Below are 22972 nucleotides of genomic sequence, written 5' to 3' on the forward strand. Positions count from 1 at the left end.
GTCAATATATAAAATAATAAAAAAGGTTGGTGTGTGCAGGTTGCCTTGTCACATTCAAGTGACTCATGCGACGGTTTAAGGTGGCAAAAAATGGCCTTCTAGTGTGTTTTTTGGCTTGGCATTGGTTATCTATATGGGCGGCGCGTGCATTATAGCTCCATTTGATTCAATACTGATTTGATTTTTTTATCTTTCTCTTTTCCACTCTCTGTATCTCGATAAACGTGATATCACTATAAAAATCACAACTCTTCAATTTATTTATTTCTTTTTAGTCTCTTTTATTTTAATTTACAATTCTTTTATTTTAATTGATTATTTTATATTAAAAATTGTTTTCAATTTCATTATCCTTCAAATCTTCATTATTTTTATTGTTATTTTTTAGGTGATTTTTCAAGTTGATTTTTTGTTGCAATTTCATCCTCCATCTTTTTTTTCTTGTCAAGTTTGATCTTTATTTTTTTTATTGTTTTTTTTTTTGCTTTGATAATTTTTTAATTTCATCCCTCAATATTAAATTTATTATGAATTGAATTTCTTTATTGAACCCGTTATATGATTTCACACATTGTAAATTTAAAAGATTAATCTAGGCATAGATGATTTGGCCAAGTTTATTTGCTTTTTCATATTATTAAAATAATTGAGCTTTTTAAACCAGTTGACTCAATGATCCAAGTTTATATATATTTTTTATTTATTTCATTATTCAATGTTAAATTAGGTGGGAGTGGGCTTATTTATTGAACCTGAGTCTAATATTTTACAGGCTTTGAATTTAAAAAATTAACATATACTTAGAAAATTCACTTAAGATTACTTGGTTTTTCATATTATTAAATTAAGATTGTCTTTTTTTTAACATGTTATTGAATTAAATGATATTATAAAACACGTGCAACTCAATGACCCAAGTTTCAAAATTTTTATTTATTTGAAAACACTTACGTCGCCTTAACTATTTTTAATGTTAGGTTAAAATTTTCTCGGCTCGCGGTGTAGCGCCAATTACCAATATAGGTTTAATTGAGTTGCTTTTTTGGATCCTTTTTCTAGATTTAATATTTTTATATGACCTTCAATATTTGGTTCATAATGATTGACTTTCCTTATTTATCTTGGTATAGGTTCCATGGGGTGATCACATTTTCCTCCATTAAATCGCAAATTTCACAGGTTAACCATGGTTGACTCGAGTTAATCCAATATGTTACCATCTCAATATATATATTAAATAATATGTCATCCAATATATTAATATTTCAGTATTTTAGAAGTGTTTATTTATCTAGCATGCATTAAATTTTTTACTTCTTAATATCTTTATATTTTTTTTAAGACTAGAAAAAAATGATTTAATCTTTGGCCTAACACAAGTCGAAAAACTACTTGTCTCTGTACCACATAGAAAACGGGGCTAGAAGGATCAAAAACTTTGTATTAACATGTTAGAAAAAATCAACCCATCCCTAGTCGGATGAAAACCTACACTTGAGCTGGGTTATACTTGTTCCGGTCCAAAGCGACCGGATGAAAGCAAAAACCCAATCCTACCCGCTACCAATCTCTCAAGACAAGCCTATTGTTTCAAAGACGCCTTGTTTATCCACTCAATTTGGCATAACGTGACTTTAGCACCCTCGCTATATTCTGGAGTCTCTTTTATTACAGTAGTCTCTTCTACCACAATGCTGTCAGAATTCGGATTAATTCGTCTTCAAAGTTCAAACTATGGATGATAGACAACAAATTACAGAGACATGTCCGCTGATAAATGAGACGACCGGTCCTTGAAACATACAACGGCAGGAATCTGATGCAGCTTGTCAGATTATCTGAATAATAGTGCACGCGCTTGGAAGGGCATAATTTTCAACAATCATAGAGATGCAGATTCCAGAAGTCGAAGGCCTTTCATTGCAAAACGAAAGCCCTTTTATGCTTTCTCCTTCAAACCCCTTTATACATCAGGAGTTGCAAACTTGCAAGTTGCTACCATAATCCACAACATTTACTTGACATATCCACAATAACAGAAGGAAAATGTTACATTCAAATCCTTGCATGAAGTATCGAAATATTCGATGAATATTTTGTAGTTCCCGACAGTACACAGATGTGATTAAAAAGGTGAGCATAATTTAAGCAGGCATGCTCACTGACAAATGGCATCTGAACTTATTTCCAAATTCCAACTTATTCTTAATAACTGTATCATCCTTGATATGCAAGCAAGGATATAGATGACTGTTCCTTGAATCATACGGTACAGCATGAATTTGATGCGAGTTGGCATGTTGTCTGGATAATAGCATGGATGGACGGGCACAATCTTCAACAATCATAAAGATGTAGCTTTCCAGAAGTCGAGGGGCTTTCTTTGCTGGAAGTATAAGAGATTGCATTTCTTTACAAACAGGAAAACTCGCATAAATAGAATGATGGACACACCCACACATCATTGTACCATGGATTCACATGCACAACTTTTAAAGCATTAATATACAAAAGACTCGCGAGACCACACACACTGACACGGTGACACCTGCATCTATGTAAGCGCAGGACACATGCATGCATACCAAGCTGAGTTAGAGTATACAGATGCTCACAAGCTCTAATTCTAGCAGTGGAGGATGGACATGGGGGAGGCCAGTTGCTAGATTAACAGGCGATACCAGGCACTATGTAGCGCAGGCACATTAGGTTAGACCCCAAGTAGGATATAGTTCAACATCAAACCAACCCAGCCTGATAGACAGAGCCCCGGCATGCCACAATTCACATCTAGAATTCCACAATTTCAGGCGAATCAAATAAATCAAGCACAAGCACAAGCACCAACACCAGCAGCGTGGACCTGGTCCATAATTTAAGTGCTTGTCCCTAACCTCCAAAGCAGATAGCCCATCAAATCCAGGCTCAACTGTGCAATATGCATGTCTTTCCACATCAAATCTCTCTGAGGCTTGGGCTACTATTGAGACCTAGAGGGCTGTCTTGCTATTTCAACACACCCGTGTTTGCTATTTCTTCCCCTCCAAATTTAGTTGCCTTAAGTACTTGTTAACTTTTAATCAGTCTCATATCCTAGAATTGAACAGGATAAAGTTACCTTAGCGATTGGTATTTTTGCTCGTACTGAATCAATCAATGAGAAATCAATATCAGCCACAGCAATCCCTGTTGAAATGCGGTCTGCAAAGTAAAAGAGAATCAAATTAGTAATCAGTAAATTCATCAAACAAGCTAATGGGATATAAACCAAAGTACACAGCACATGCTATAAAAGCACCACAAGCTAGAGAAGAAGAAAGGAGAGTGGGAAATTATCGACAAGTCCATTGGATGAAAAAAAAAAACATGTAATGCAAATAGAAATGAATTCACAATAGACTCTTCATTCTGGATAAGAAGAAGCACTAGAATGAGAGACATTAATTCTCACCAGGCAATCGACCAACAACAGTTCCCCAAGGATCAATTATTAACGTGTCACCATAGCTTTCTCTTTTATCATTATGCTCTCCAGCTTGTGCAGCAGCTATTACCTGATAAAGGGGAAAGAGAATTATTACCAAGCTTGCATGGTTGACCCAAAATCATAATTCAGCTAAGATAAAAATGAATTCATACATAGCATTGAGTCTCAATTGCACGAGCACGAAGCAAAATCTCCCAATGCGCCTGACCAGTTATTTTTGTAAAAGCAGAAGGTACTAATAAAATCTGCAAATTATAATAAATGCTTCATGTTTTACATGATAAATCATAAAAGTCAAGCTATACCAGAGAGTAGAAAAATTGAATTATACCTGGGCTTCGTGCTGGAACCTGAGCTGCTGGTATAACTCTGGGAACCTCAGATCATAGCAAACTGATAAACCCAGGCGTCCAACAGGACTGTCGACTGAAACTATATCCTTCCCTGGATACATAAGTAATATAGATCAGTTAGTCCCAGAAACTTGTGTGAAAAAGCACTAATTAGGAACTAGGGAGATGAAAATGCTCCTAGAAGCACGGGAAAATTTTACGAATGCATTACACATGGCTAATTCTTATTAGAAAACTCTATGAATCCAAATATTTGGATCAAAGAAAAATAAAGCATTAGAAGGTCTTCATCAAGATAATCCAGAAAGCATGCCACATTAGGCATATTGGCTGGCAGTGACTTGTTTTGCCATAGATTTGCAAGTATGAGGTTACAGAAGCACAAACGTCAAAAGTGAACCAATAAAATGCTATTTTATATCTGTCAGAAACATTTGTAGAGTGAACCAAATGCAGGTGCTGGCAGGTGATAAGATATTTGTTCATTCAACATGCAATTCAGACACACGGATGAAGAGCTCACCAGGTTCTGTAAAGCTGCTTTCCTTGTATACCCGTCCACCAGGAACATCCACATCAAACCTTAGTTTAGAAAGAAAACTTTTATTTAGCTCCCAGATGGATAAATTAAACCATGATATGCACGAATTAATATAAAAGAAAGAATCGACATAAAAACTTCGAGCAAGCAATACTCACACACTCATATACACTAAAGAACTACAGTGATAAGGGGAGAAGCATCACAACAAAACCTAGAGTTAACCATCTTACAAGTGTATTTTACTATAACTGCTTCTTATACTCCCACAGTCATCAATGATAACATGCGTGTTGCGCAAGTGTTCGTCGTCAGATCCTCTCTCTTGGAATCCTCCAAGGGACAACCAAATGCCGGACTCCCTGCAATCCAAAAGACCAATCCACTTACAATTCAATAACCATAACCATAAAGCAATAAGAAAATTCTAATATTGTGCCAAAAAAGAATATGATGGTCAATGTCTATCACCTAAAAATAAAATCACAAAGCAGGTAAAATAAAGCAAAATCATATATTACCTGGCCAATGAACAATACTGTTGCATAATCGGTCCATCCAAAGGCTCCGCAATGTTAACGCTTTCCCCATCCTTGTCCGCAATGAAAGAAAAACTTTCCGGGAAACAAACCAATTTTGCCCCTTCAGCCACTGCTTCCTTCACATTACAACCCCACCCCCCAAAAAAAATAATTTAGCAGAGGAATGCTAAGCAAATCGGAACAAAAATAAGTATAATAATAATAAAACTGTGTGCTAATGAGAAATCAAAAGCGAGTTTACTTTGACGAGGCGAGAGCAGGTTGCGAAATTGGCAGCCAGGTCGTTGATTGACGTCATCTGAGCTGCAGCCACTCGGACCGAGTTGGATGCCATGGCTGGCTCGCTGGAAATGGTGGCACGTGATTGAACGGTCAGTGAGGTGAAGCGCGCGTGGCGTATCGGACAGGGAAGAGTTCTGTTGCTGTTTAGCTTGACGAAAAAGCGGTAGTTGTGAAGACAAAATGGCATCGTTTGGTTAGAGAGAAAAAGATCTTTCGGTGATGTTAGCTGAGAAAACAGAATTTGTTTTCTTTTTACATTTTTGTCCTTGTTGTTTTGGTTTGTTTCATAATGGTTCTATTTACTGATCTTGGCCCCCGAGGAGATGAGTCTTTGCATTTGGCTATATTTATTTGGGCCATGCTGTAATTTCCTTTTTATTTCACACCTTTTGATTTGATAAAAAAAAATATCATTTAAAAAAAAAGAAAAAAAAAACATATCACCCATGGCCGAGACTACAATATTTATGAGAAAATACGTAAAAACTTCTTAGAACTGAACATTTATCTTACTAACTAAACTAAATATCAAGATTTGATTATATTGTAAATGAGCAATTCTCCTCTAAATATTATATTTTTAAATGAAAAAAATATTTTTTATTTAAAAATATATTAAAATATTTTTGAAGTTTTAATATTAGCACTTCAAAATTATTGAAATATACTAAAAATATATTTATTTGATATTTTTTATTTCAAAAAACAGCCAGACACAAGTGAAATCGCTTGAGTAGCTTTCACTGTCAAAATAAATAATTTTCATTGTTTTACAAATGTATGAAATGTTATTTCTTGGCTTATTATAAGTACGCGTGACTTTCAACTTTTTTTTAAATCAAGTATATACAAGAACCGTCTTATCAATCCATTTCAACATGTTTTAAAACCAATAATAATCATTATCATCGATTCAACTTTGAAATATATTTTTTAAAAAAATAAAAATACAAAAATAAAAATAAATACAAAAGAAAACCAACCTTAATCATTTTCTTTTTTAACTTTACTATAAAAGGAGAGAAGAAGATGAGCAAAAGTTGCCTGAAATGATGGTTAGTTGCAAGGTCAAAGTCAAAACCCTCCCACGAGGCAAGTAAATTAGAGAAACAAAAACTGAAAAAAAAAAAAACTGAAAATCGCAGCCTAATAAGCCCATCAAGAAATCAGAGAAGAAGACCTTCTTATCATGGATTTCCATTAAAACCCAAGATTTGCTGTATAGATAATTACAGTCCTCTCTTTCCTTAACCAATCACAACTCCACAATCTCTCTGTCTCTGTCTTTCTCTCTCTAGATCTACTTTTAATACAACCTTATTTTTTGTTAGAACATCTAAAATCCCTTCCCTTGGATTCTCTCATCTAGTAAATCCTTCAAAGTTTTGGCCTTTTAGCTTTTATTTTAAGGCTTCTGCATTGAAGGATCATAAAGTTTTGTTCTTTGCCCTTTGAAATTGATGACAAGGTATGCTCAGGAACTTTTTTGATTCTCAAAAAAGAAGAAGAAAAAATTGCTTGCAATTCCTTTATCCAATTTTTACTACAAACCCATGTCAAATTTGATTCCTTCAAGGGTATTTGATCTCGAGACATAATTTTTAATTGCTTGGACAGTACCCATTATCTGTTTTTTTTCTTTTTGTTTTATGTTTCAGGGTGATGGTGTCTGCAATTTGATTGACCAGAATCCCTCAAGGCAACTACATATAGATTCCCAAGGTGTGTTAAAGAATTATCGTCGGATAGTTTATAACGTACGATGATTGTAAGTTTTGGGTCCTTTTCATCGCATGCCTCTTAATCGTTAAAATGTTCGATTTGATGGTGCTTGCATTTGATAATTGTCTCAAAATTGAAACTTCTCTCTCAAATATCGTGGCCATGCCATGATGACATAATTTTGGTTTTGCATGTCCTAAACTCCGCATAATGCAGTTTATGGATGTGCAAATTCACTTGGTTTACTAGATTGATGGTGTGTTGAAATTTGAATTTTTGTTAAGCCCATATTGTGCAGTTTCTGGACCTGCACAGAAATGAGTTTGTTGTATCTTGAATCTCTGATGAGGTAATGCTTCTTGCGTTTTGGTTCCTCCCTAAATGTCATGCTATGTAGTTTATGCACAATTCATCATTTGTTGTATTGTGAAATACTTGTCAGATCTATGGCCCGTGGATTTACATACAAAATCATTAATGCAAGTTTTTGGACATACTCGTTGGTTTCATAATATTGTACCCTCTGCAGATTAATGGTGTCTGCATTCAATGCGGGTTTGATTTCTGATACATCTGTTGCGGGATTAGAGATTGTTGAGAAACAAGATCCAAGAACAGTCTCTTATATACTTATTGATACTGATTCAAGGAATAGTTTGATTTCTGGGTTATTTGGGAGAGAATATGTGAGTGATGGTTTCGACGTCATTGATGAGAATTGTTTCACCCTGTTGGAAGCCTTCCGTCGAGGGTGAAAATTCAAGTAATGGTGGGGATGCTGCTGGTAGAGCTGAGGGCTTGTTATGGTACAAAGATTCAGGTCAGCATGTTAATGGGGAATTTTCAATGGCAGTAATTCAAGCGAACAATCTATTGGAAGACTATAGTCAACTTGAATCGGGGCCAATGAGCTCAGTTGACCCAAGTCCTCAAGGAACATTTGTAGGAGTCTATGATGGCCATGGAGGTCCAGAAGCTGCCCGGTTTGTAAATGAACGCCTTTTCGAAAACATCAAGAGTAAGTTTTTATTACTCATCTATGATGAACTTCATTCTTATTCAAATGATTGTATCATGTCATTCATGGAATCCCAATCTGGTCTGTTGATTTTTCTATGATTGGTCCGTGATTATCATTGGTGAAATCTAGTTTTCCATGTATGGTAATGATTTGTTTTCCATTCATCTTGATGTTTGGGCTATTTGGAAGTTCATGAGTATGATAGATAATTGCTCTTTGTGTTTTACCCCCTCAAGTACTATACATCCACCATCAAGATTCTTCTGGGGCCACATTTTCTTGAAAAACCTGCTTTTGCATGATCAGGTTAAAACAAATTATCTAAGTGATTTTTGGATATTTTAAAGAATCTTTTTACTTGAATTTCGATCAGGGACAGAGAGAATTTCAGAATATGTGGATTGTGGATTTTGGGGTATTGTTCAATTTCAGTGGAGAGTCTTGGGTGGTTGTGCAGAAGGTGGCAGACTAATTGTCTCTGACTTGGTTTTGGGGTATCTCTGTTGGTTCTGGGGGAGGAAAGAGTTTAGGACCCCATGGTTTTGCATCTTCCGTGCTGTTTTTTGTTGTACTTGGTCAGAGTGTTCAGAAATTTATACTCTCTGAAACAATTGTTATGGGACTGGATAGTTTTTCTTTCTTCCCTGTGGTGTCGGGCTTCAGGTGCTTTTAGGGGTGTTTCCTAATTGGAAATCGAGTGGGATTGGGCTGGTTTATTATGATTGGTTTTCTTTTCTGAGTTTCCTTTCTTTGGAGGATAGCTTATTCTTCTTCAAGTTTTTCTATTTGTTTGGTTGATGTCTTAATACAATTTGCTTTTATCCAAAAAAATACTTTTCTGCCTAGTTTTACTTCCTGTTTATATAGCTAATGCACATGTTTACTGACTTGACAGCTATTCATGGTGCAGAATTCACGTCAGAAAACAATGGAATGTCAGCAGATGTTATCAACAAAGCATTTTTGGCAACAGAAGAGGAATTTCTCTCTCTAGTGAAGAACCAGTGGCTACATAAACCACAGATTGCTTCTGTTGGTGCATGTTGTTTGGTAGGTGTAGTATGCAGTGGTGTTCTCTACATTGCAAATGCAGGAGATTCCCGGGCAGTGTTGGGAAGATTGGAAAGGGCCATTAAGGAGATCAAAGCAATTCAGTTATCATATGAACATAATGCAAGTATAGAATCTGTGAGAGAGGAGTTGCATTCATTGCACCCCGATGATCCACATATTGTTGTTCTAAAGAACAAGGTTTGGCGTGTGAAGGGTCTGATTCAGGTGACCTTTTCTATGTTCCACTAGGTTCCTGGAGTTTTCCTATTATTTCTATGATGATAAATGGTGGCATTTTATATTCTTGATTATGATACTACGATCTAATCTATTGGCAAATCTTTGTTTCTTCCACAGATCTCAAGATCTATAGGTGATGCCTATTTGAAAAGGGCGGAGTATAACAGAGAGCCTCTGTTAGCTAAATTTAGATTGCCTGAACCCTTCAATAAACCGATTCTTAAAGCTGAGCCAACAATTTTAGTGCAGAAACTCTACCCTGAAGATCAGTTTCTTATCTTTGCATCAGATGGCCTGTGGGAGCACCTAAGCAATCAGGAGGCAGTTGACTTTGTCCACAGCTGTCCACGTAATGTAGGATTGCTGTTTATGATTTCACCTTTATTTTGCCTTCATGTCACTTGCTGTGTTTATGGCTGTCTGTAATCAAGTTCAGGGAACGATGACTTCTAGAACTTTCAGAATCATCATTTCCTCTGCTTATGAAGAGACCTCAACTTGTCCTTGTTTTTGCAGGGTGTTGCAAGGAAACTTCTCAAAGCTGCGCTTCGTGAAGCAGCGAAGAAAAGAGAAATGAGGTATTCAGACTTGAAAAAGATTGATCGTGGTGTCAGGAGACATTTTCATGACGATATCACAGTCATAGTTTTGTTTCTTGATTCGAATCTTGTCAGTCGCAGCTCCTTCCGCGGGCCCCTAATTTCCATCAAGGGAGGTTATGGTGTCTCTGGAAATGGCAACACTTAGCTCGAGAATTCTTGCACTCTATCCCCATTTCTTCGTTTGTATTGAGAAACAATTTTTTCTTTGAAGAGGAGAGAGCTTAAAGAATCCCCCCCCCCCCCTGTTTTTTCAATTGTACAGCCACGCATCTCAGAAACCTACTTTAATTTGTTGAAAGACCTCCTTAGGTAAGTATAGTTGATGCCATGACAGAGAGATACCTCAGCAAAAGCCTTTGTCAGTAGCTGTCTGGTTGTTGGCATATGATACTTGATAATCTATAGTCTTCCTCAACTGCCTTGAGAACTAGAAAAAATAACCCCGTTTAGAGTGAAATTCACAATATTGTTCAGTTTTAGTTCACAGAGTTTTCGTTTTTTGTGTGAATCTGGGTCTGCCATCTGGCCTTTTTCAAGCCTACCGTGTATTTTCTCCTTCAGCTTTCCTCGACTAGCACTACAATCGGAAATTATTGCGTGTCGTCTGATTGTGCTTCTCTTTTTTTAACCGTGGGAATCCTGGGGCTAGCTTTCACATCCCGGAGACTAATGTATGAATTTTCTTAATCAACTTTATCACAATCTACTTTTGCATTCTGCCGAAATGATATGATAAAGTGGGGAGTAAATCCACTTGCTTGTCACAATCTCCTTTTGCATTCGAACCTCAAATTATAACGTCAAATCAATTTTTTTTAACTAGCATAAAGAAATATTCAGTTATTATTAAGATTAATTCAGTGTTATTTAAATTAACTTAGTTATGTCAAAAAAATAACTTCATGATTGTTATTAAAAAAATTTCAAGCAAATAATTTTTTAAATATTAAAAAAAAATATATTGAATTAATCCAAATCAAATGTTAACCTGTTAAATCCGTATCTTATATCTTGTATCGTGAAATTATAAAATTCAATTTTCAATTAACCCAATGTTAAAGGATAAAATTTATAAAAATAATTAAAAAATATCAAAAAACAAACAACTCAAGTCAATACACCAAACCTGCAACCTGACTTATATGATTGAGACAACTCTGTAGAAAAAACTAAAATAAATTACAAAACTTAATTTTTAATTAATTCAATATTAAAAAATAAAAATCAATTAAAAAAAATCACCTCAGGCTTGTACATGATTTTATAACCATGGGATACCACCTTCTAAAATGAAAAGCATGGCTGTGCTGCTTGTATCTTGATACAGAATTGTGCCACCCATATCAATAATGGTCCTAGCCCATGGTTATAAAGCATAGTGATCTGAGGTAGACCGGAAAGGAGGACAAGATCTCCCCTGTATGAGGTCCTCCTAGTACAGGAACCGCATGGGTAAATTCGGTGGCAACAAGAAAATTTACTTGTAGGTTTGTTCATGTTTTTGCAGTGTCTTGATGTATCTATATCTCGATTGATACTAGCTTCCACTAAAAATATTATATTTTACCGTTGATTAAATAAAAATATATATCTGTAGACTGTAACTCAGTTTAGGATTCTCCGAAGCAAGCTTCCTTCCGTGTGTTTTAAATGCAAGAACCTAACTACCTTTCAAAAAACCAACCGATCGACGAACAATGGCGCATTACTGCCTATGAACTATTTCAGTAGTTCATCACCGCTGACATCCTCAAAACATCCTTCTCTTCGTTTAACTTTCGATCTGACCTCCAAGAAAACAGCAAGATTCCTAAACGCTAATGCCATAAAACTAAGCAAAAACAGAACCAGTTCCATATCTGCAACAAGGGCATGCCACTTGTCCTTACATGTGCATGCTTGCATTAATTAGATTGGTGGTTAGTGTTTCTGTTTGGCTGCTTTCTTGCTGAGAGAAGGAAAGATAAATAATTTTTCCATTTGGCAATCAAATAGGGCAGAGTGTTTTTCCATTCTTTTTGCGGATTTTAAGGGTTTTTTTCCTTCTCAAAATTCTGTACAGAGGTGCGAAAGAAGTTCTTTCACCAGCTCTTACTTCTAATCCAGACCCACCACCAGTTTTTTATGGAATAACAAGGTATGTTCTCGTTTACTTCACTTGCTTACAAATTTACAATAAATTGCTGAATTTTTTTATCCTTTGTCAATGCATTTTCTTCCTATAAAGGTAAAAATTAACAAGCAATTCATCTTTACCATGGTGTGTTGCATTTTCTATGTTTTAGTTGTGCATATAGTACGTGTGTCCTTGTGCACCGCGTGCTTGGATTGCCCGGAATTGCTAGGTTATTTCGACAAGATAGGCCTGCCTGGTGCAAGGAGAAAGAGTATCCTACTATCAAGGTAGAGCTGGGTGATAATCCCAATTATTGGTGTTGTCTTCTTTCCTGGGTTGTTTATGCAAGATCGTTATGCAGGTGCCTTCACTGGAACATAATAATGAAGTGAAAGGAGTGTCTCTTGATTTGATTAAATGTATCGACAGTCACTTTGATGGTCTATCATTTTTTCCTCATGTAAGATTCAGAGCACTCTCTATATCTCGTGTTTGATCCCTTCATTGAAATATATAATTGTTGTTCAGACTGTGAACCACAGGATCCTGCAAAGAAAGAATTTGCAGAGGAGTTGTTTTCCTGCTCTGGTTCATTCAGCAAATCCATAAATTCCACATTCAAAGGTGAAGCAGATGAAGCTGGTGAGTGTAATGCTTGCTGCCTTTGATGTTCCTTTGTCTGCTACAAACACGAATAAAGTGTGTGAATTGCCCCAGGTGCTGCATTTGATTTTATTGAAATGGCCCTTTTTCCTTGGCCAGTTCAGTCTCGTAAGAAAAAAGTCTTGCGTGTCCTGTGACAGTTATACCTGCTATCTGCTACAAGCTAACTCGAGTTTTTTTTCCATCAAGTGTAGTATAATAATGCTTTATCTTTCGGTGAAAGTTCATACTCGAATCTATTTTATTTTTGTATACAGCTGAAATCTGAATAATGCTCTGATATGTACAGGTGGATACAGCTTATGCTCCATTTATTGAAAGATTTCAGCCAAACTTGTTGGAATTTAAGAAGTACGCCGTCGCTGCTGGAGGCCTAAACTGGCTACTTGGATTGAGGTAAGCCTAATCTGTCTTCTATTCTATTAGCTGATGTCATCTTGTCAAGGTCTACTCTGCTGTGGTACATATCATAGTGACATCTAAGTGATTACTACATGGAGTAGACAGTTCTGTCGAGTCATAATTTTCTTATACAAATAGAAGTACTTGTCCTGTTTCGAAAGACCAAAATTACCTCATGGTTCAACAATTGAAACATTGTGAAAACACAAGTTGCTTATACACTGACTTGTCCCTTATAACAGCATCAAAATTATTCCTGTGTAGGAGATGAACAAAATCTAGGCTTACAACCAAGCCAGGCGCAATCCAAAGCAGCGCGTGGAAACCTACAAGAAACGCTTTACGGTATGGCCACTAGATTTTGACCAGAAGTTGGTTTCCTGAAATGTTAAAGATTGTAAGAAATGATAAAAAGAGTATCGGATCCCCTCTCTTACCATGTTTCTTGTGCAAGCTCATCTTTGAAACCTTGGCATTCCATCTCTATCATAGAATATAAAAAATTAAGTGCAGATTTCCCAGTAGTAGCTCCAGTATTTCTTTCATGACAAATCATGCAGCGGATGGAATATCATCTGAGAAGACTGGGACTAGTGTTTCTATATTTTTGTTTTGAAGTATGCAAAATCTGGAACCCTTGTGATCATCAGTGTTTTCTGATGTTGACAAGCACCCTTCTCTCCTTTTCTTTTATTTTCTTTTTGATGGATTATAAGCACCTACCCTTTTTTTTTTTTTATCATAGTGGTTCGCTATTATAAGACGGAAATATTGATCATAAGCATCTATGAATACATACGTTTCCGGAGCCTGTGGCTTGTGTTCCTAAAGGCATTTAAGAAAAATGGTAGCTAATAACCCCTACTCTAACAATGTTTCTTGTGCAGGTTATATTTCAATGAACCCCCACTACAATACCCAGGGATGCTTCTCGTTTATATATCCATGTCGTGGTAATGTGTTCAGCGTAATCAGCATGAGCATTCTCTAACTGAGATCACAAACATACCGCGGCAGGAAAAAATACACCATGGTTTCTGCTTGTTTTTTCAGCAAGCAAAGGCAGCCTAAAACAACCCAAATATTGCTGAGTGCTAGCTACAGTATCAGCCTCGTCAACATGTGGCACCGCAGATGCTAGAGTAGAAGATCTGAAGGAGGTTCTTATCGTTTACAAAGCAACATATTGCAATGTCATGTAAAAGCCTCCACATGCATCAGGTTCGAGTACGGCTGTCAATGTTATCACTTCCGAACTTGCAACACGAAGATTGATTCTCGGTGTAATGGTAACTCTCTTGATTTGGTGATCCTGTCTTGGTTCTACATCACAAGGGTAAATCATCGTCTAATGACTTCCATAGAGATTAGAAAACAACTTGAGATCAGTCATCACTGTGACTCAATTCTGGCACTATGCTGAAATGCCACAGGCCATAAGAATGATGTGATCATAACATTGCATCTCACTGGAGTATTATCCGCAAGAGCATCTCAGATAAAAGTAACAAACTTGACAAAAACATCGGAAAATTATTTAAGTTCTTAATTCTCTGTAATTCTTGTTTCTTGTTTACATTGGAATGGACGATATTTTTTCTTCAGCTCCATCGCGAATAAATTACAATGTGATACTACCAGCATCCACTCATGGCATCAATGATCCAGGAGGCATCAGATCAACACTATCAATGGCTCTGATCAGGCTTTTTCTGTTTCAACTTTCAACATCTACCTCCTCACAATTCTTCGGTATAACAAACTAACATGAAGCCTTTGAGATTTTAAAAACACTAGAAAACGCCCTAAAAGAACAGGGAGTCTGCCTCCACACCAGATGCAAACTTAATATGAGGAACTTCCCAAGAAAAAAGAAACATCTTCCCCCCTAATCGCCACCTACTTGAGGAACTCAATCAGTGATTAAGCATTAAAACGGGATATGTATAAAGTGTCTGTGTCATCCACATGCATCCTCGGGAGCATGCATAAGCAACGCAGAGCATGGCTGCTATACTACTTCAGCAATACTTTCCATATCTTACTCACATATACAGCTAAAGACCATATAGAAAGACCTGCTGAGATATAAAGCAAAATGACACCAGAAGGTACTAAAATCCCTGGTCCTTCAAGACTGCACGAGAAAGAAAAAGACAAGGAAACAAAGAAATTGTAAGATACAGGGAATGACAAAAAAAATTCTGAGACACTAATCTCCAAGTTGACCATATAGCAGCAAGAACAATGTGAAAGAAAAATAGGTGGGACCTGCTGTCTCGAGCAGCCAAAAGGATAGTTAGTGAAATCATCTGGGTAGCAGTTTTCCACTTCCCTAAGTTATTTACAGCAACAGCCTGAGACAGGAATCGTTCTTGGTATATAAATCACAGTTAATAGTAAAGCATTTGTTCTTAGCAGCTAAATTTTTTTGACAAGTTTGAAAAGAAATGAGGTGGTTGAGGAGCTTGTACAATAACAGACAAACCTCTAAAAGTTTGCTATTCCGTGAAGCAGCCCATTCTCTAACTGCAGACATGGTTATCTACAAACAAAAGGCAACTCAATTGGTCAGATCAAATCATACATGACCCCGTAACATCACACAAGAATGTATGTTTACCTGAAGGAAGAAAAAAGAAAATGAAAAATAAAAATAAAAATTGGATAAAATAGCTTGTGACATAGGCACTTGGGAAACTAAGGCATGCTATTGGCATGTGGGAGTGGAGGGGGTTAGGAAACATAACAAAATAAAGTAAATTACAAAATCAATGATTCATCGATGCAATTGTCTATGGTTGAAGATGATTGACATTATTCACAATCACAATAAAAACAGACTACCATTGAGTTCCTCACAAACCCCAATCCAAAGGGACTTACAACACACCCCAAAGAACATACGAAAATGAATCATTAAACTCCAATGAGCAAATGCCACACAAAAAATGATCTTATTGTTGGTTATGGAGATGAAAGAATTACAGGTGAAAGGCAATAAGAATATATGCATTACCTCCCGGCCAATAATTGAAGTTGCGGGTACAGTGAACAGCCAAGGTACTTCTCCTGACAATGCAACTTCCAAAGGTCTAGAACATAATAAGATCAAGGCGGCAGCAACCATAAGCTGCGTTTAATACAGAAGAATCAAATAAGAAAACTCAAATAATTCTCACGAGTTACATGAACCACGCATAGTAATCCCACTAGGCTTGAAAATACACAATACCTTATCAGCTACCGGATCCAAAAAAGCACCAAAAGCTGTGCCTAACTTCATCTGAAACACAACGAAGCGTTTAGCTTTAACCAATTACATAATAATATCAAAATAAAATTTACTCTCTCTTTCTAATCAAACAAAAGACTACACCTTTCGTGCAAGGTACCCGTCAAGCCAATCAGTGATTGCTGCAACAATAAAAATACTTGTTGTAGCAGTTCTTCCCCACCAACTATCCGCATAAAATGCTACGGCACAAAAATTACAGCGTCAGACCCCTCTAATTGAAGTACCATTTAAAAATTATTTCTGGAAGTAAAAAATATTCAAAGGGAATTTAGAACTGAAAGCAAAATTCAACATAAATTCAAAAATCATGCGCGTTTTATCCACCAAAAAAATAAACTAATTTCATGCCTCCAATAAATTGCAAAAAAAAAATCAAAAAGATATTTCCATTATAAAATCTACTACTCAAACTGTCATTAAATTCAATTAAATTAATACACATTTCTAATTTTTTACAACAAAAATCGCCAAATTGCCATAAAAAATTCAAATACGTTAACCAATATAAACAAAATCACAAGACCTAAAGTAATAATAAACACAAGTAAGCATTGCGGGAAAAAAACAAAACGGTGCGTACTAGCAACAAGTAGCGGCACAGCAGCGACGCGACCGAGGGTTAAAACGGTAGGCAAAGTTAGAAATTTAGAATGTTGCTGTTGTTGATTGTGAATCTGCATAGACGGTGATGTTGACAGCGGTTGATCTTGGCTGTCATGGTTATACCAACCTACATCGTCGATTTTATTCTCGGATCCCATTTCGGACATGAAACCCGACCCGGGAGAAGAAGCTAAAGGCGGCGAATCGGGTCTGGAGAAGCGAGTGGAGGAACTAGAGTTGCGAGAGGGCAATGAAAGGCATCCACGAAACGTAAATCCTAGAGAGTTTTTATTACTTCTATTATTATTACTAGTGGTGTTATAATGGTAATAACAGGGGGTACTTTTATTATTATTCTTATTTGAAGGGAGGTGTGCGCAGGGTGTTAACGTGCGCCAACTTTTATTGCTATTTATGGGTAGAGAGAGAGAGTAAGGAGTGAGAAATGTGGTGAGGTTGGTGGCGGAGGTGATGGTTATTGTGTGGGCTATTTTTTTTGTGGTGAAGGAGTGAAACTGCCGTGCCTAGTTTACGGGTTGGCATGGTGGTGGTGGAGATGGTGGTGATGAATTGGGAAGGGATTTGAATTCTTTTATTTTTAAGCTGGGATTTTAATTTGAGGGGGTGGATTTTGGGTTTTCAGTTCGGAAGTTGGCTTCGTCTCGGTCCTGATTCGGTGGGTGGATTCTAGTATTTCATCGGCTTTTTTTAATGCCGTTTAGCTTTTAATTTTTATTTTTTCTAGTCCATGTATTGTACAGCGTATGTCTGTTTAGTCCCTGTACTCTGACTGCATCAGTCAGGTCCCGAAATTAGGCACCTTGATGTGTCGTTTAAGTCATGGCACCTGAGAGGAAAGCACTTGATAACTTCACTCGTATCGTAATAATAACAAAAATATCTGTTTCGTGTATTTATTAGAGGACAATTTTGTCCCATTCGATTGAGTTCTATTTCCTACGATTGTATCTGTTCGCCGGGTATATATTAGAAGATTCTTTAGATATTAGGTTTCACTTGGGGTAACATATCAATGAAATGATAGCATTTCTATCTGCATCAATGACTTGTTTGGTATGCAATTGCAAGAATGAAAAGGAAAGCTACAAGTGACAGTAACACGCTAAATTATTTATCAAATAATTATTTTAATCTAAAACAAGTTATTATTAGATAAAATATCAATATATAATTTATATTATTTTTCAACACGACTTCTCGAATAAAAATCTAACTTACATGGACTCACACTATTTTATACTTAATTTTTATTAAATAAAACGAGAACGATGAAATTCAAACTCGTGACCCAACAAGGTTTTAATACCTTGTAAAATAAATATCTCAACCTAAAAATTTAGGTTATTAGATAAGATTTTAATATATAATTTATATTATTCTGTAATATTATTTGATTCTTGTAGCAAAAAAATAAATAAAGTTGCAATCTTTTTGTATTATTCTATTGCTAATGTCCATAAATATCGTAAATACGCTAGATATTTAATTGATAGAATTTTATATTATTTTTCAACACGGCTTTTCAAATAAAAACCCGATTTATATGGACTCGTATTATTTTATATTTAATTTTTATCAAATAAAACGAGGATAATGAGATTTGAACCTGTGACCACTTCGTTAATAAGGTTTTAATATCTTGTTAATAAATATCTCAATCTAAAAATTTAGACTATTATATAAAATTTTAATATATAATTTATATTATCCTCTAGTATTATTTGATTCTTGTAGCAAAAAAAATAAAGTTGTAATCTTTTTGTATTATCCTATCGCTGGTAGCCTGGTATCCTTAAAGATAGTAAATATGCTAGATATTTCATGAATAGAATTTTATGCGTTTGATATTATACTTTTCATATGTTTTTCCATTGAATATACATTGAAATGAATTTTAAAAAAAATTATTTATTTTTTATATTAATATATTAAAATTAATAAAATTATACTGAAAAATATTAATTTAATATAACTTTTCTCGTACTAGCTGGTACCAGTGAAAAGCGTTTTGGGCTACTTGTTTGAAGAAAACACACTGATCCATGTCTGCTCATCTGCTGATTGCTATAATCGGTATAGAATATAGATATTTAGGTATTGTTTAGTAACGTGGCAGGCTTAAATGCTGTTGGGTAAAAATTTGATTTAAAAAAAAAATTATGATTTTAATTTGCTAAATAAAAAAAAACTACTATCATGCTATAAAAAAAAAAACTCTTTAGAATTTCCAAATAATATCTTATGATTCGTAAACTGGACAAGACATGAACACTATGCATCATGCTTAGTTTATCTCGAAATGGGAAAAGGCTTGGTTGCCGACACAGCCGTTACCATGTGAAGAGATTATCTACTAGACGGTCCACACCTCTCGATCAAAGTAAGAGATATTTAGAAATATAATAATAGTTATATTTAAAAATATTTTTTATTTAAAAAAATATTAAAATATTGCTTTTTTATTTTTAAAAATTTATTTATAACACCATCACATCAAAATGATTTAGCAACATTAAACAAAATAATTTTTAAAAAAATCAATTATCTAAAAATTAAATTAAATCTCAATCCCAAACACTTATAAACGAGCTAGTGTATTATTTTTTTTAAGCTGTCGAAAAACTTTTTCATTCAGGAAAATAAAACTTTTTAAGAAAAAAACATTTTTTCTCTCGAAAATATGTTACAGTATCTATTAAAAACAACATTTTCATGTTGTTTTAAAAAGGGTAAAATATTTTTAAACAAACCTTTTCATGTATTAATATTAATTATTTTCTTACAGTTTTCTCACATTTCTTGAAAAATAATACTGTAAAGGAATTTAAGCATAATATTTTCACCGAATAAGACTATCATTACCTCAACTGACTTACAATGAAAAAAAAAAATTTCTAAGGAAATTATTGTGTTTCTATTTGCATTGTAATAGTATAATTATAGATTTCCATTTTAATTATAAAACCTTTGAAATATGAATGGGGCAATATTATATTTTCATCGTGATAGACATATTAGTCTTCTTACTTTTTTAACAGTGAATCATTTTATTACCCTTAATATAAATAAAAAATAAACTTATATTCGGTGCTTTAAAGTATTTTTATTTTATTTTTTAACATGGTAAAAATACTTAATTACATTTAAAGAAAAAATACACAAACTATCTTCTCGGGTTTTTTTCATCATGTTTTTTTTTTGTTAATATCAATTTGACCCGGAAATATTTTTGTATTTAAATAATTATTGAATATTGTTGAAAAAAACTTGCATGCACCAGCAAATAGGTGGCCCGTGCAAGTTTGTTCACTGATAAAAAAATTACCTTTCAAGGTAGTGTTTGGATCCTTTTAGCATCCTCTACATGGTGCGGTGACACGTGTTGCCAACAAATCTCCAATGATGCCAACAAACTTTTCTTTTTTCTTTTTCATTCCTTTCTCTTTGTTCCTCAATTTCAACACTTACCGTTTCAAAATCTCAACCTCGTCTTTCAACTTATCATTTATTCGTATATGATTCATGGTCTTTCAAATATTATTTGTTTTATTTTATATAATTTATCAAGGTTGGAATTTCTTTTCAATTTTATCCCCTTTATTTTTTTACTCTCACAGGCATGGTCTCCAGTTTTTTATTGATATTGTTCTATTTTTTATAAATTTTTAAATTGATTTTTTTTTAACAATTTTACTCCTTAAGTTTTTTTTCCTTAGCAAGTTTGATATTTATTATCTTGATTGGTATTATTTAAAAACCTTGACAAATTTTTAAAATTGATATTTTTTTATTTTATCTCTTAACATTAAATTTATTGGAAGTTGAACCTCTTAATTAAGTTCGGGCCTGTAATTTCACGAGTTGCGAGCTTTAAAGATTAACAAGGATTTAGGAAGTTCGTCTAGTTTTTTTTTTGTTTTTTAAAACTCATGTTTTTTTAGTTTTATCATTATATATTTGTTTAATTAGATATCGGGCTCTATTATGTTTATTTATTTGCTTTCAATGTATTTTTATATTAATTTTAAAAAAGACCTAAGTTATCCTGATTCTTTTTACTTGTCATTCCTTGTTGAAATTACTTTGATAATTTTTTTTATTTTTTTTATTTTATCATTTTATATTAGATTAGTTATGAATTAATATTATTTTCAACATCATCCATCGAGGTTGGAGTTTTTGATGCCGGGTTTCGTGATTTTCTTTAATTTATTTTTTATTCATTTATCATGGTCCCATCGCTGAGACTACAAGTTTGATGGGTTAACATGGTTTAACTAGATATATATGTGGATAATTTTTTTAAAAAAATTTAATATCTACTACATTTTGCCCTTCAGCATTGAGCTGTTTCGTAAGTGAGCCTCGTAATCTTTGATGGTTTGGGTTTTATTGGGTTATCTCATTTATATAACCCGGGTCACGTGGTTTTGTTGATTTGCCTAGTTTGTTGGTTGTTCTTATTTTTATTTTTTTTAATTGATTTATTTTTTATTTTCATCCCTCGACGTTAAATTTATTTGGAACTATATTTTTCTTCATTTGTTTTTCATTGACTTGTCTCGATCTCATGCCTGCATATTTAGCGTGTTTACATGAGTTTTTTTATTTTTTTTATTTGTCTAGCTTAAATCATAGATTCATTGCTTTTTTGTTTTGTTTTAATAGTTGTTTTTTTACAAGTTCCCATTTATTATTTTTTGTTTAATTATCAATTCTTTTACTACTTGATTAAAATATATTTGAGTTGTGTTTTTTTAAAGAAATATATTTGTGTGGCTTTTTAAAATTGATTTTTTTTATTTCATCTATCGACATTAAATTTATTAGGAATTGAACCTCTTAATTTGGTTAGGGTTTGAGATTTCACGGGTTGCGAGTTTTATAGATTAACAAGAGTTTATGAGGTTTGCCTAGTTTTTTTGTAAAAAAAACTCATGTTTTTTCCTTTTTTACCACCATGTATTTGTTTAATTAGATATCGGGATCTATTATTTTTATTTATTTGATTTCTATATATTTTTATACTAATTTAAAAAAAGACCTAAATCATCTCAATTATCATTTATCGTTGTTTGTTGAATTTACTTTGACAATTTTTTTTAATTTATATATTTTTTTAATTTTATCATTCAATATTAGATTGATCATTAATTAATATTATTTTTCAGTCTCATACATCGAGGTTGGAGTTTTTGATACCGGGCTTCGTGATTTTCTTTAATTTATTTTTTATTCACGTATCATGATTCCATCATTTAAACTATGAGTTTGATGGGTCAACCTAACTTGACCTAGTATCTATTTGGATATTTTTTTAAAAAAATTAATATCTATTACATTTTGTCTTTCAACATATAGTTATCTCGTGAGTGAGCTTCATAATCTTTGATGGTTTGCGTTTTATCTGGTTATCTCATTCACACAACTCGGGTCATATAATCTTGCTGGCTTGCCTAATTTGCTAGTTGTTTCTATTTTTATTTTTTATTTTTTTTTCAATTTCATCTCTACATGTTGAATTTACTTGAAACTAGACTTTTCTTTATTTGTTTTTCATTAACTTGTCCCCGTCTCTTTCTTGCATATTTAGCATGCTTACATTGGTTGTTTTTTTTTCATTTGACTGGCTTAAATCATAGCTTCATTGTATTTTTTTTGGTTTTAATAATTGTTTTTTTATAAATTCCCATTTATTCTTTTTTGTTTAATTATAAACTCTTTTACTACTAGATTAAAATATTTCCGAGTCATGTTGCGTAGCTTAAAATTTTTTTTTAATCAATAAAAAATTTATTCCAGCCCTGCAATTTGGCACTGATGGAAAACATTAGCATCAACAGGAAAAATATTTATTATTTCCCAAAATTAGATTCATAATCAACACAACCAACACAACACCACTCAAAACAAAACCTCAGTTAGCAGTACCGGCTCACGGTACATACCAGCACCCATCTGGCATATCGTCGTCATCATCCACACCAAAACCACCCGCCCCTGACTGATCGATCAGCTCCACATCG

At 34.1% G+C, this 22972-nt stretch overlaps 4 protein-coding genes across 7 annotated transcripts; 2 read left to right on the plus strand and 2 right to left on the minus strand.

Annotated features, from left to right (window-relative positions):
* Window positions 1–1897: 1897 nt before the first annotated feature.
* On the minus strand, window positions 1898–5483 carry LOC7458623 (deaminated glutathione amidase, chloroplastic/cytosolic). The gene is made up of 9 exons (XM_002316294.4): window positions 5165–5483; window positions 4903–5039; window positions 4615–4743; window positions 4364–4422; window positions 3819–3931; window positions 3640–3732; window positions 3452–3554; window positions 3119–3201; window positions 1898–2386 (listed from the first exon to the last, which is right to left on the minus strand). The coding sequence occupies exons 1-9, from the start codon at window positions 5390–5392 to the stop codon at window positions 2345–2347; spliced, it is 987 nt and encodes a 328-aa protein (XP_002316330.2). The 5' UTR covers window positions 5393–5483; the 3' UTR covers window positions 1898–2344.
* Window positions 5484–6315: 832 nt separating this feature from the next.
* LOC7458624 (probable protein phosphatase 2C 38) lies at window positions 6316–10379 on the plus strand. Of its 4 annotated transcripts, none has more exons than XM_024610457.2 (6): window positions 6316–6673; window positions 6864–6973; window positions 7457–7945; window positions 8844–9226; window positions 9359–9595; window positions 9758–10379. In XM_024610457.2, the coding sequence occupies exons 3-6, from the start codon at window positions 7621–7623 to the stop codon at window positions 9986–9988; spliced, it is 1176 nt and encodes a 391-aa protein (XP_024466225.2). In that variant the 5' UTR covers window positions 6316–6673; window positions 6864–6973; window positions 7457–7620; the 3' UTR covers window positions 9989–10379. The 4 variants fall into 4 exon arrangements, with proteins under 4 accessions (XP_024466225.2, XP_024466224.2, XP_006378750.3 ...); XM_024610456.2 differs by having other exon boundaries at window positions 6864–6927; XM_006378688.3 differs by having other exon boundaries at window positions 6318–6673; window positions 6864–6927; window positions 8859–9226.
* A 774-nt stretch (window positions 10380–11153) lies between these two features.
* LOC7489615 (protein IN2-1 homolog B) lies at window positions 11154–14628 on the plus strand. The gene is made up of 8 exons (XM_024610459.2): window positions 11154–11326; window positions 11906–11980; window positions 12129–12246; window positions 12321–12419; window positions 12502–12601; window positions 12912–13018; window positions 13289–13369; window positions 13912–14628. The coding sequence occupies exons 1-6, from the start codon at window positions 11292–11294 to the stop codon at window positions 12938–12940; spliced, it is 456 nt and encodes a 151-aa protein (XP_024466227.1). The 5' UTR covers window positions 11154–11291; the 3' UTR covers window positions 12941–13018; window positions 13289–13369; window positions 13912–14628.
* On the minus strand, window positions 14538–22922 carry LOC7489616 (CDP-diacylglycerol--glycerol-3-phosphate 3-phosphatidyltransferase 2). The gene is made up of 8 exons (XM_002316295.4): window positions 22878–22922; window positions 16903–17449; window positions 16404–16501; window positions 16260–16310; window positions 16044–16157; window positions 15513–15569; window positions 15296–15381; window positions 14538–15161 (listed from the first exon to the last, which is right to left on the minus strand). Exons 1-8 carry the CDS (start codon window positions 22920–22922, stop codon window positions 15041–15043), a joined length of 1119 nt encoding a protein of 372 aa, XP_002316331.2. The 3' UTR covers window positions 14538–15040.
* Window positions 22923–22972: the final 50 nt, after the last annotated feature.

The sequence above is a fragment of the Populus trichocarpa genome, chromosome 10, assembly GCF_000002775.5.
Source record: "Populus trichocarpa isolate Nisqually-1 chromosome 10, P.trichocarpa_v4.1, whole genome shotgun sequence".
NCBI classification, from domain to species: domain Eukaryota; kingdom Viridiplantae; phylum Streptophyta; class Magnoliopsida; order Malpighiales; family Salicaceae; genus Populus; species Populus trichocarpa.

Bases quoted from the DNA above. Each gene is read 5' to 3' on its own strand.
- LOC7458623 (XM_002316294.4), bottom strand. From the start codon at position 5,392: ATGCCATTTTGTCTTCACAACTACCGCTTTTTCGTCAAGCTAAACAGC. The intron at 4,744-4,902 runs GTAATATATGAT...TTTGGATTGCAG, and splicing joins CAGTATTGTTCATTGGCCAG to GGAGTCCGGCATTTGGTTGT. The intron at 2,387-3,118 runs GTAACTTTATCC...TTATACTTCCAG, and splicing joins CAAAAATACCAATCGCTAAG to CAAAGAAAGCCCCTCGACTT.
- LOC7458624 (XM_024610457.2), top strand. From the start codon at position 7,621: ATGGTTTCGACGTCATTGATGAGAATTGTTTCACCCTGTTGGAAGCCT. The intron at 9,227-9,358 runs GTGACCTTTTCT...TTTCTTCCACAG, and splicing joins GTGTGAAGGGTCTGATTCAG to ATCTCAAGATCTATAGGTGA. The intron at 9,596-9,757 runs GTAGGATTGCTG...TTGTTTTTGCAG, and splicing joins TCCACAGCTGTCCACGTAAT to GGTGTTGCAAGGAAACTTCT.
- LOC7489615 (XM_024610459.2), top strand. From the start codon at position 11,292: ATGGGTAAATTCGGTGGCAACAAGAAAATTTACTT. The intron at 11,981-12,128 runs GTATGTTCTCGT...TCTATGTTTTAG, and splicing joins GTTTTTTATGGAATAACAAG to TTGTGCATATAGTACGTGTG. The intron at 12,420-12,501 runs GTAAGATTCAGA...TGTGAACCACAG, and splicing joins GTCTATCATTTTTTCCTCAT to GATCCTGCAAAGAAAGAATT.
- LOC7489616 (XM_002316295.4), bottom strand. From the start codon at position 22,922: ATGACGACGATATGCCAGATGGGTGCTGGTATGTACCGTGAGCCG. The intron at 16,158-16,259 runs GTATTGTGTATT...TATTAAACGCAG, and splicing joins TGGATCCGGTAGCTGATAAG to CTTATGGTTGCTGCCGCCTT. The intron at 15,382-15,512 runs GTTTGTCTGTTA...TTCCTGTCTCAG, and splicing joins GGAATAGCAAACTTTTAGAG to GCTGTTGCTGTAAATAACTT.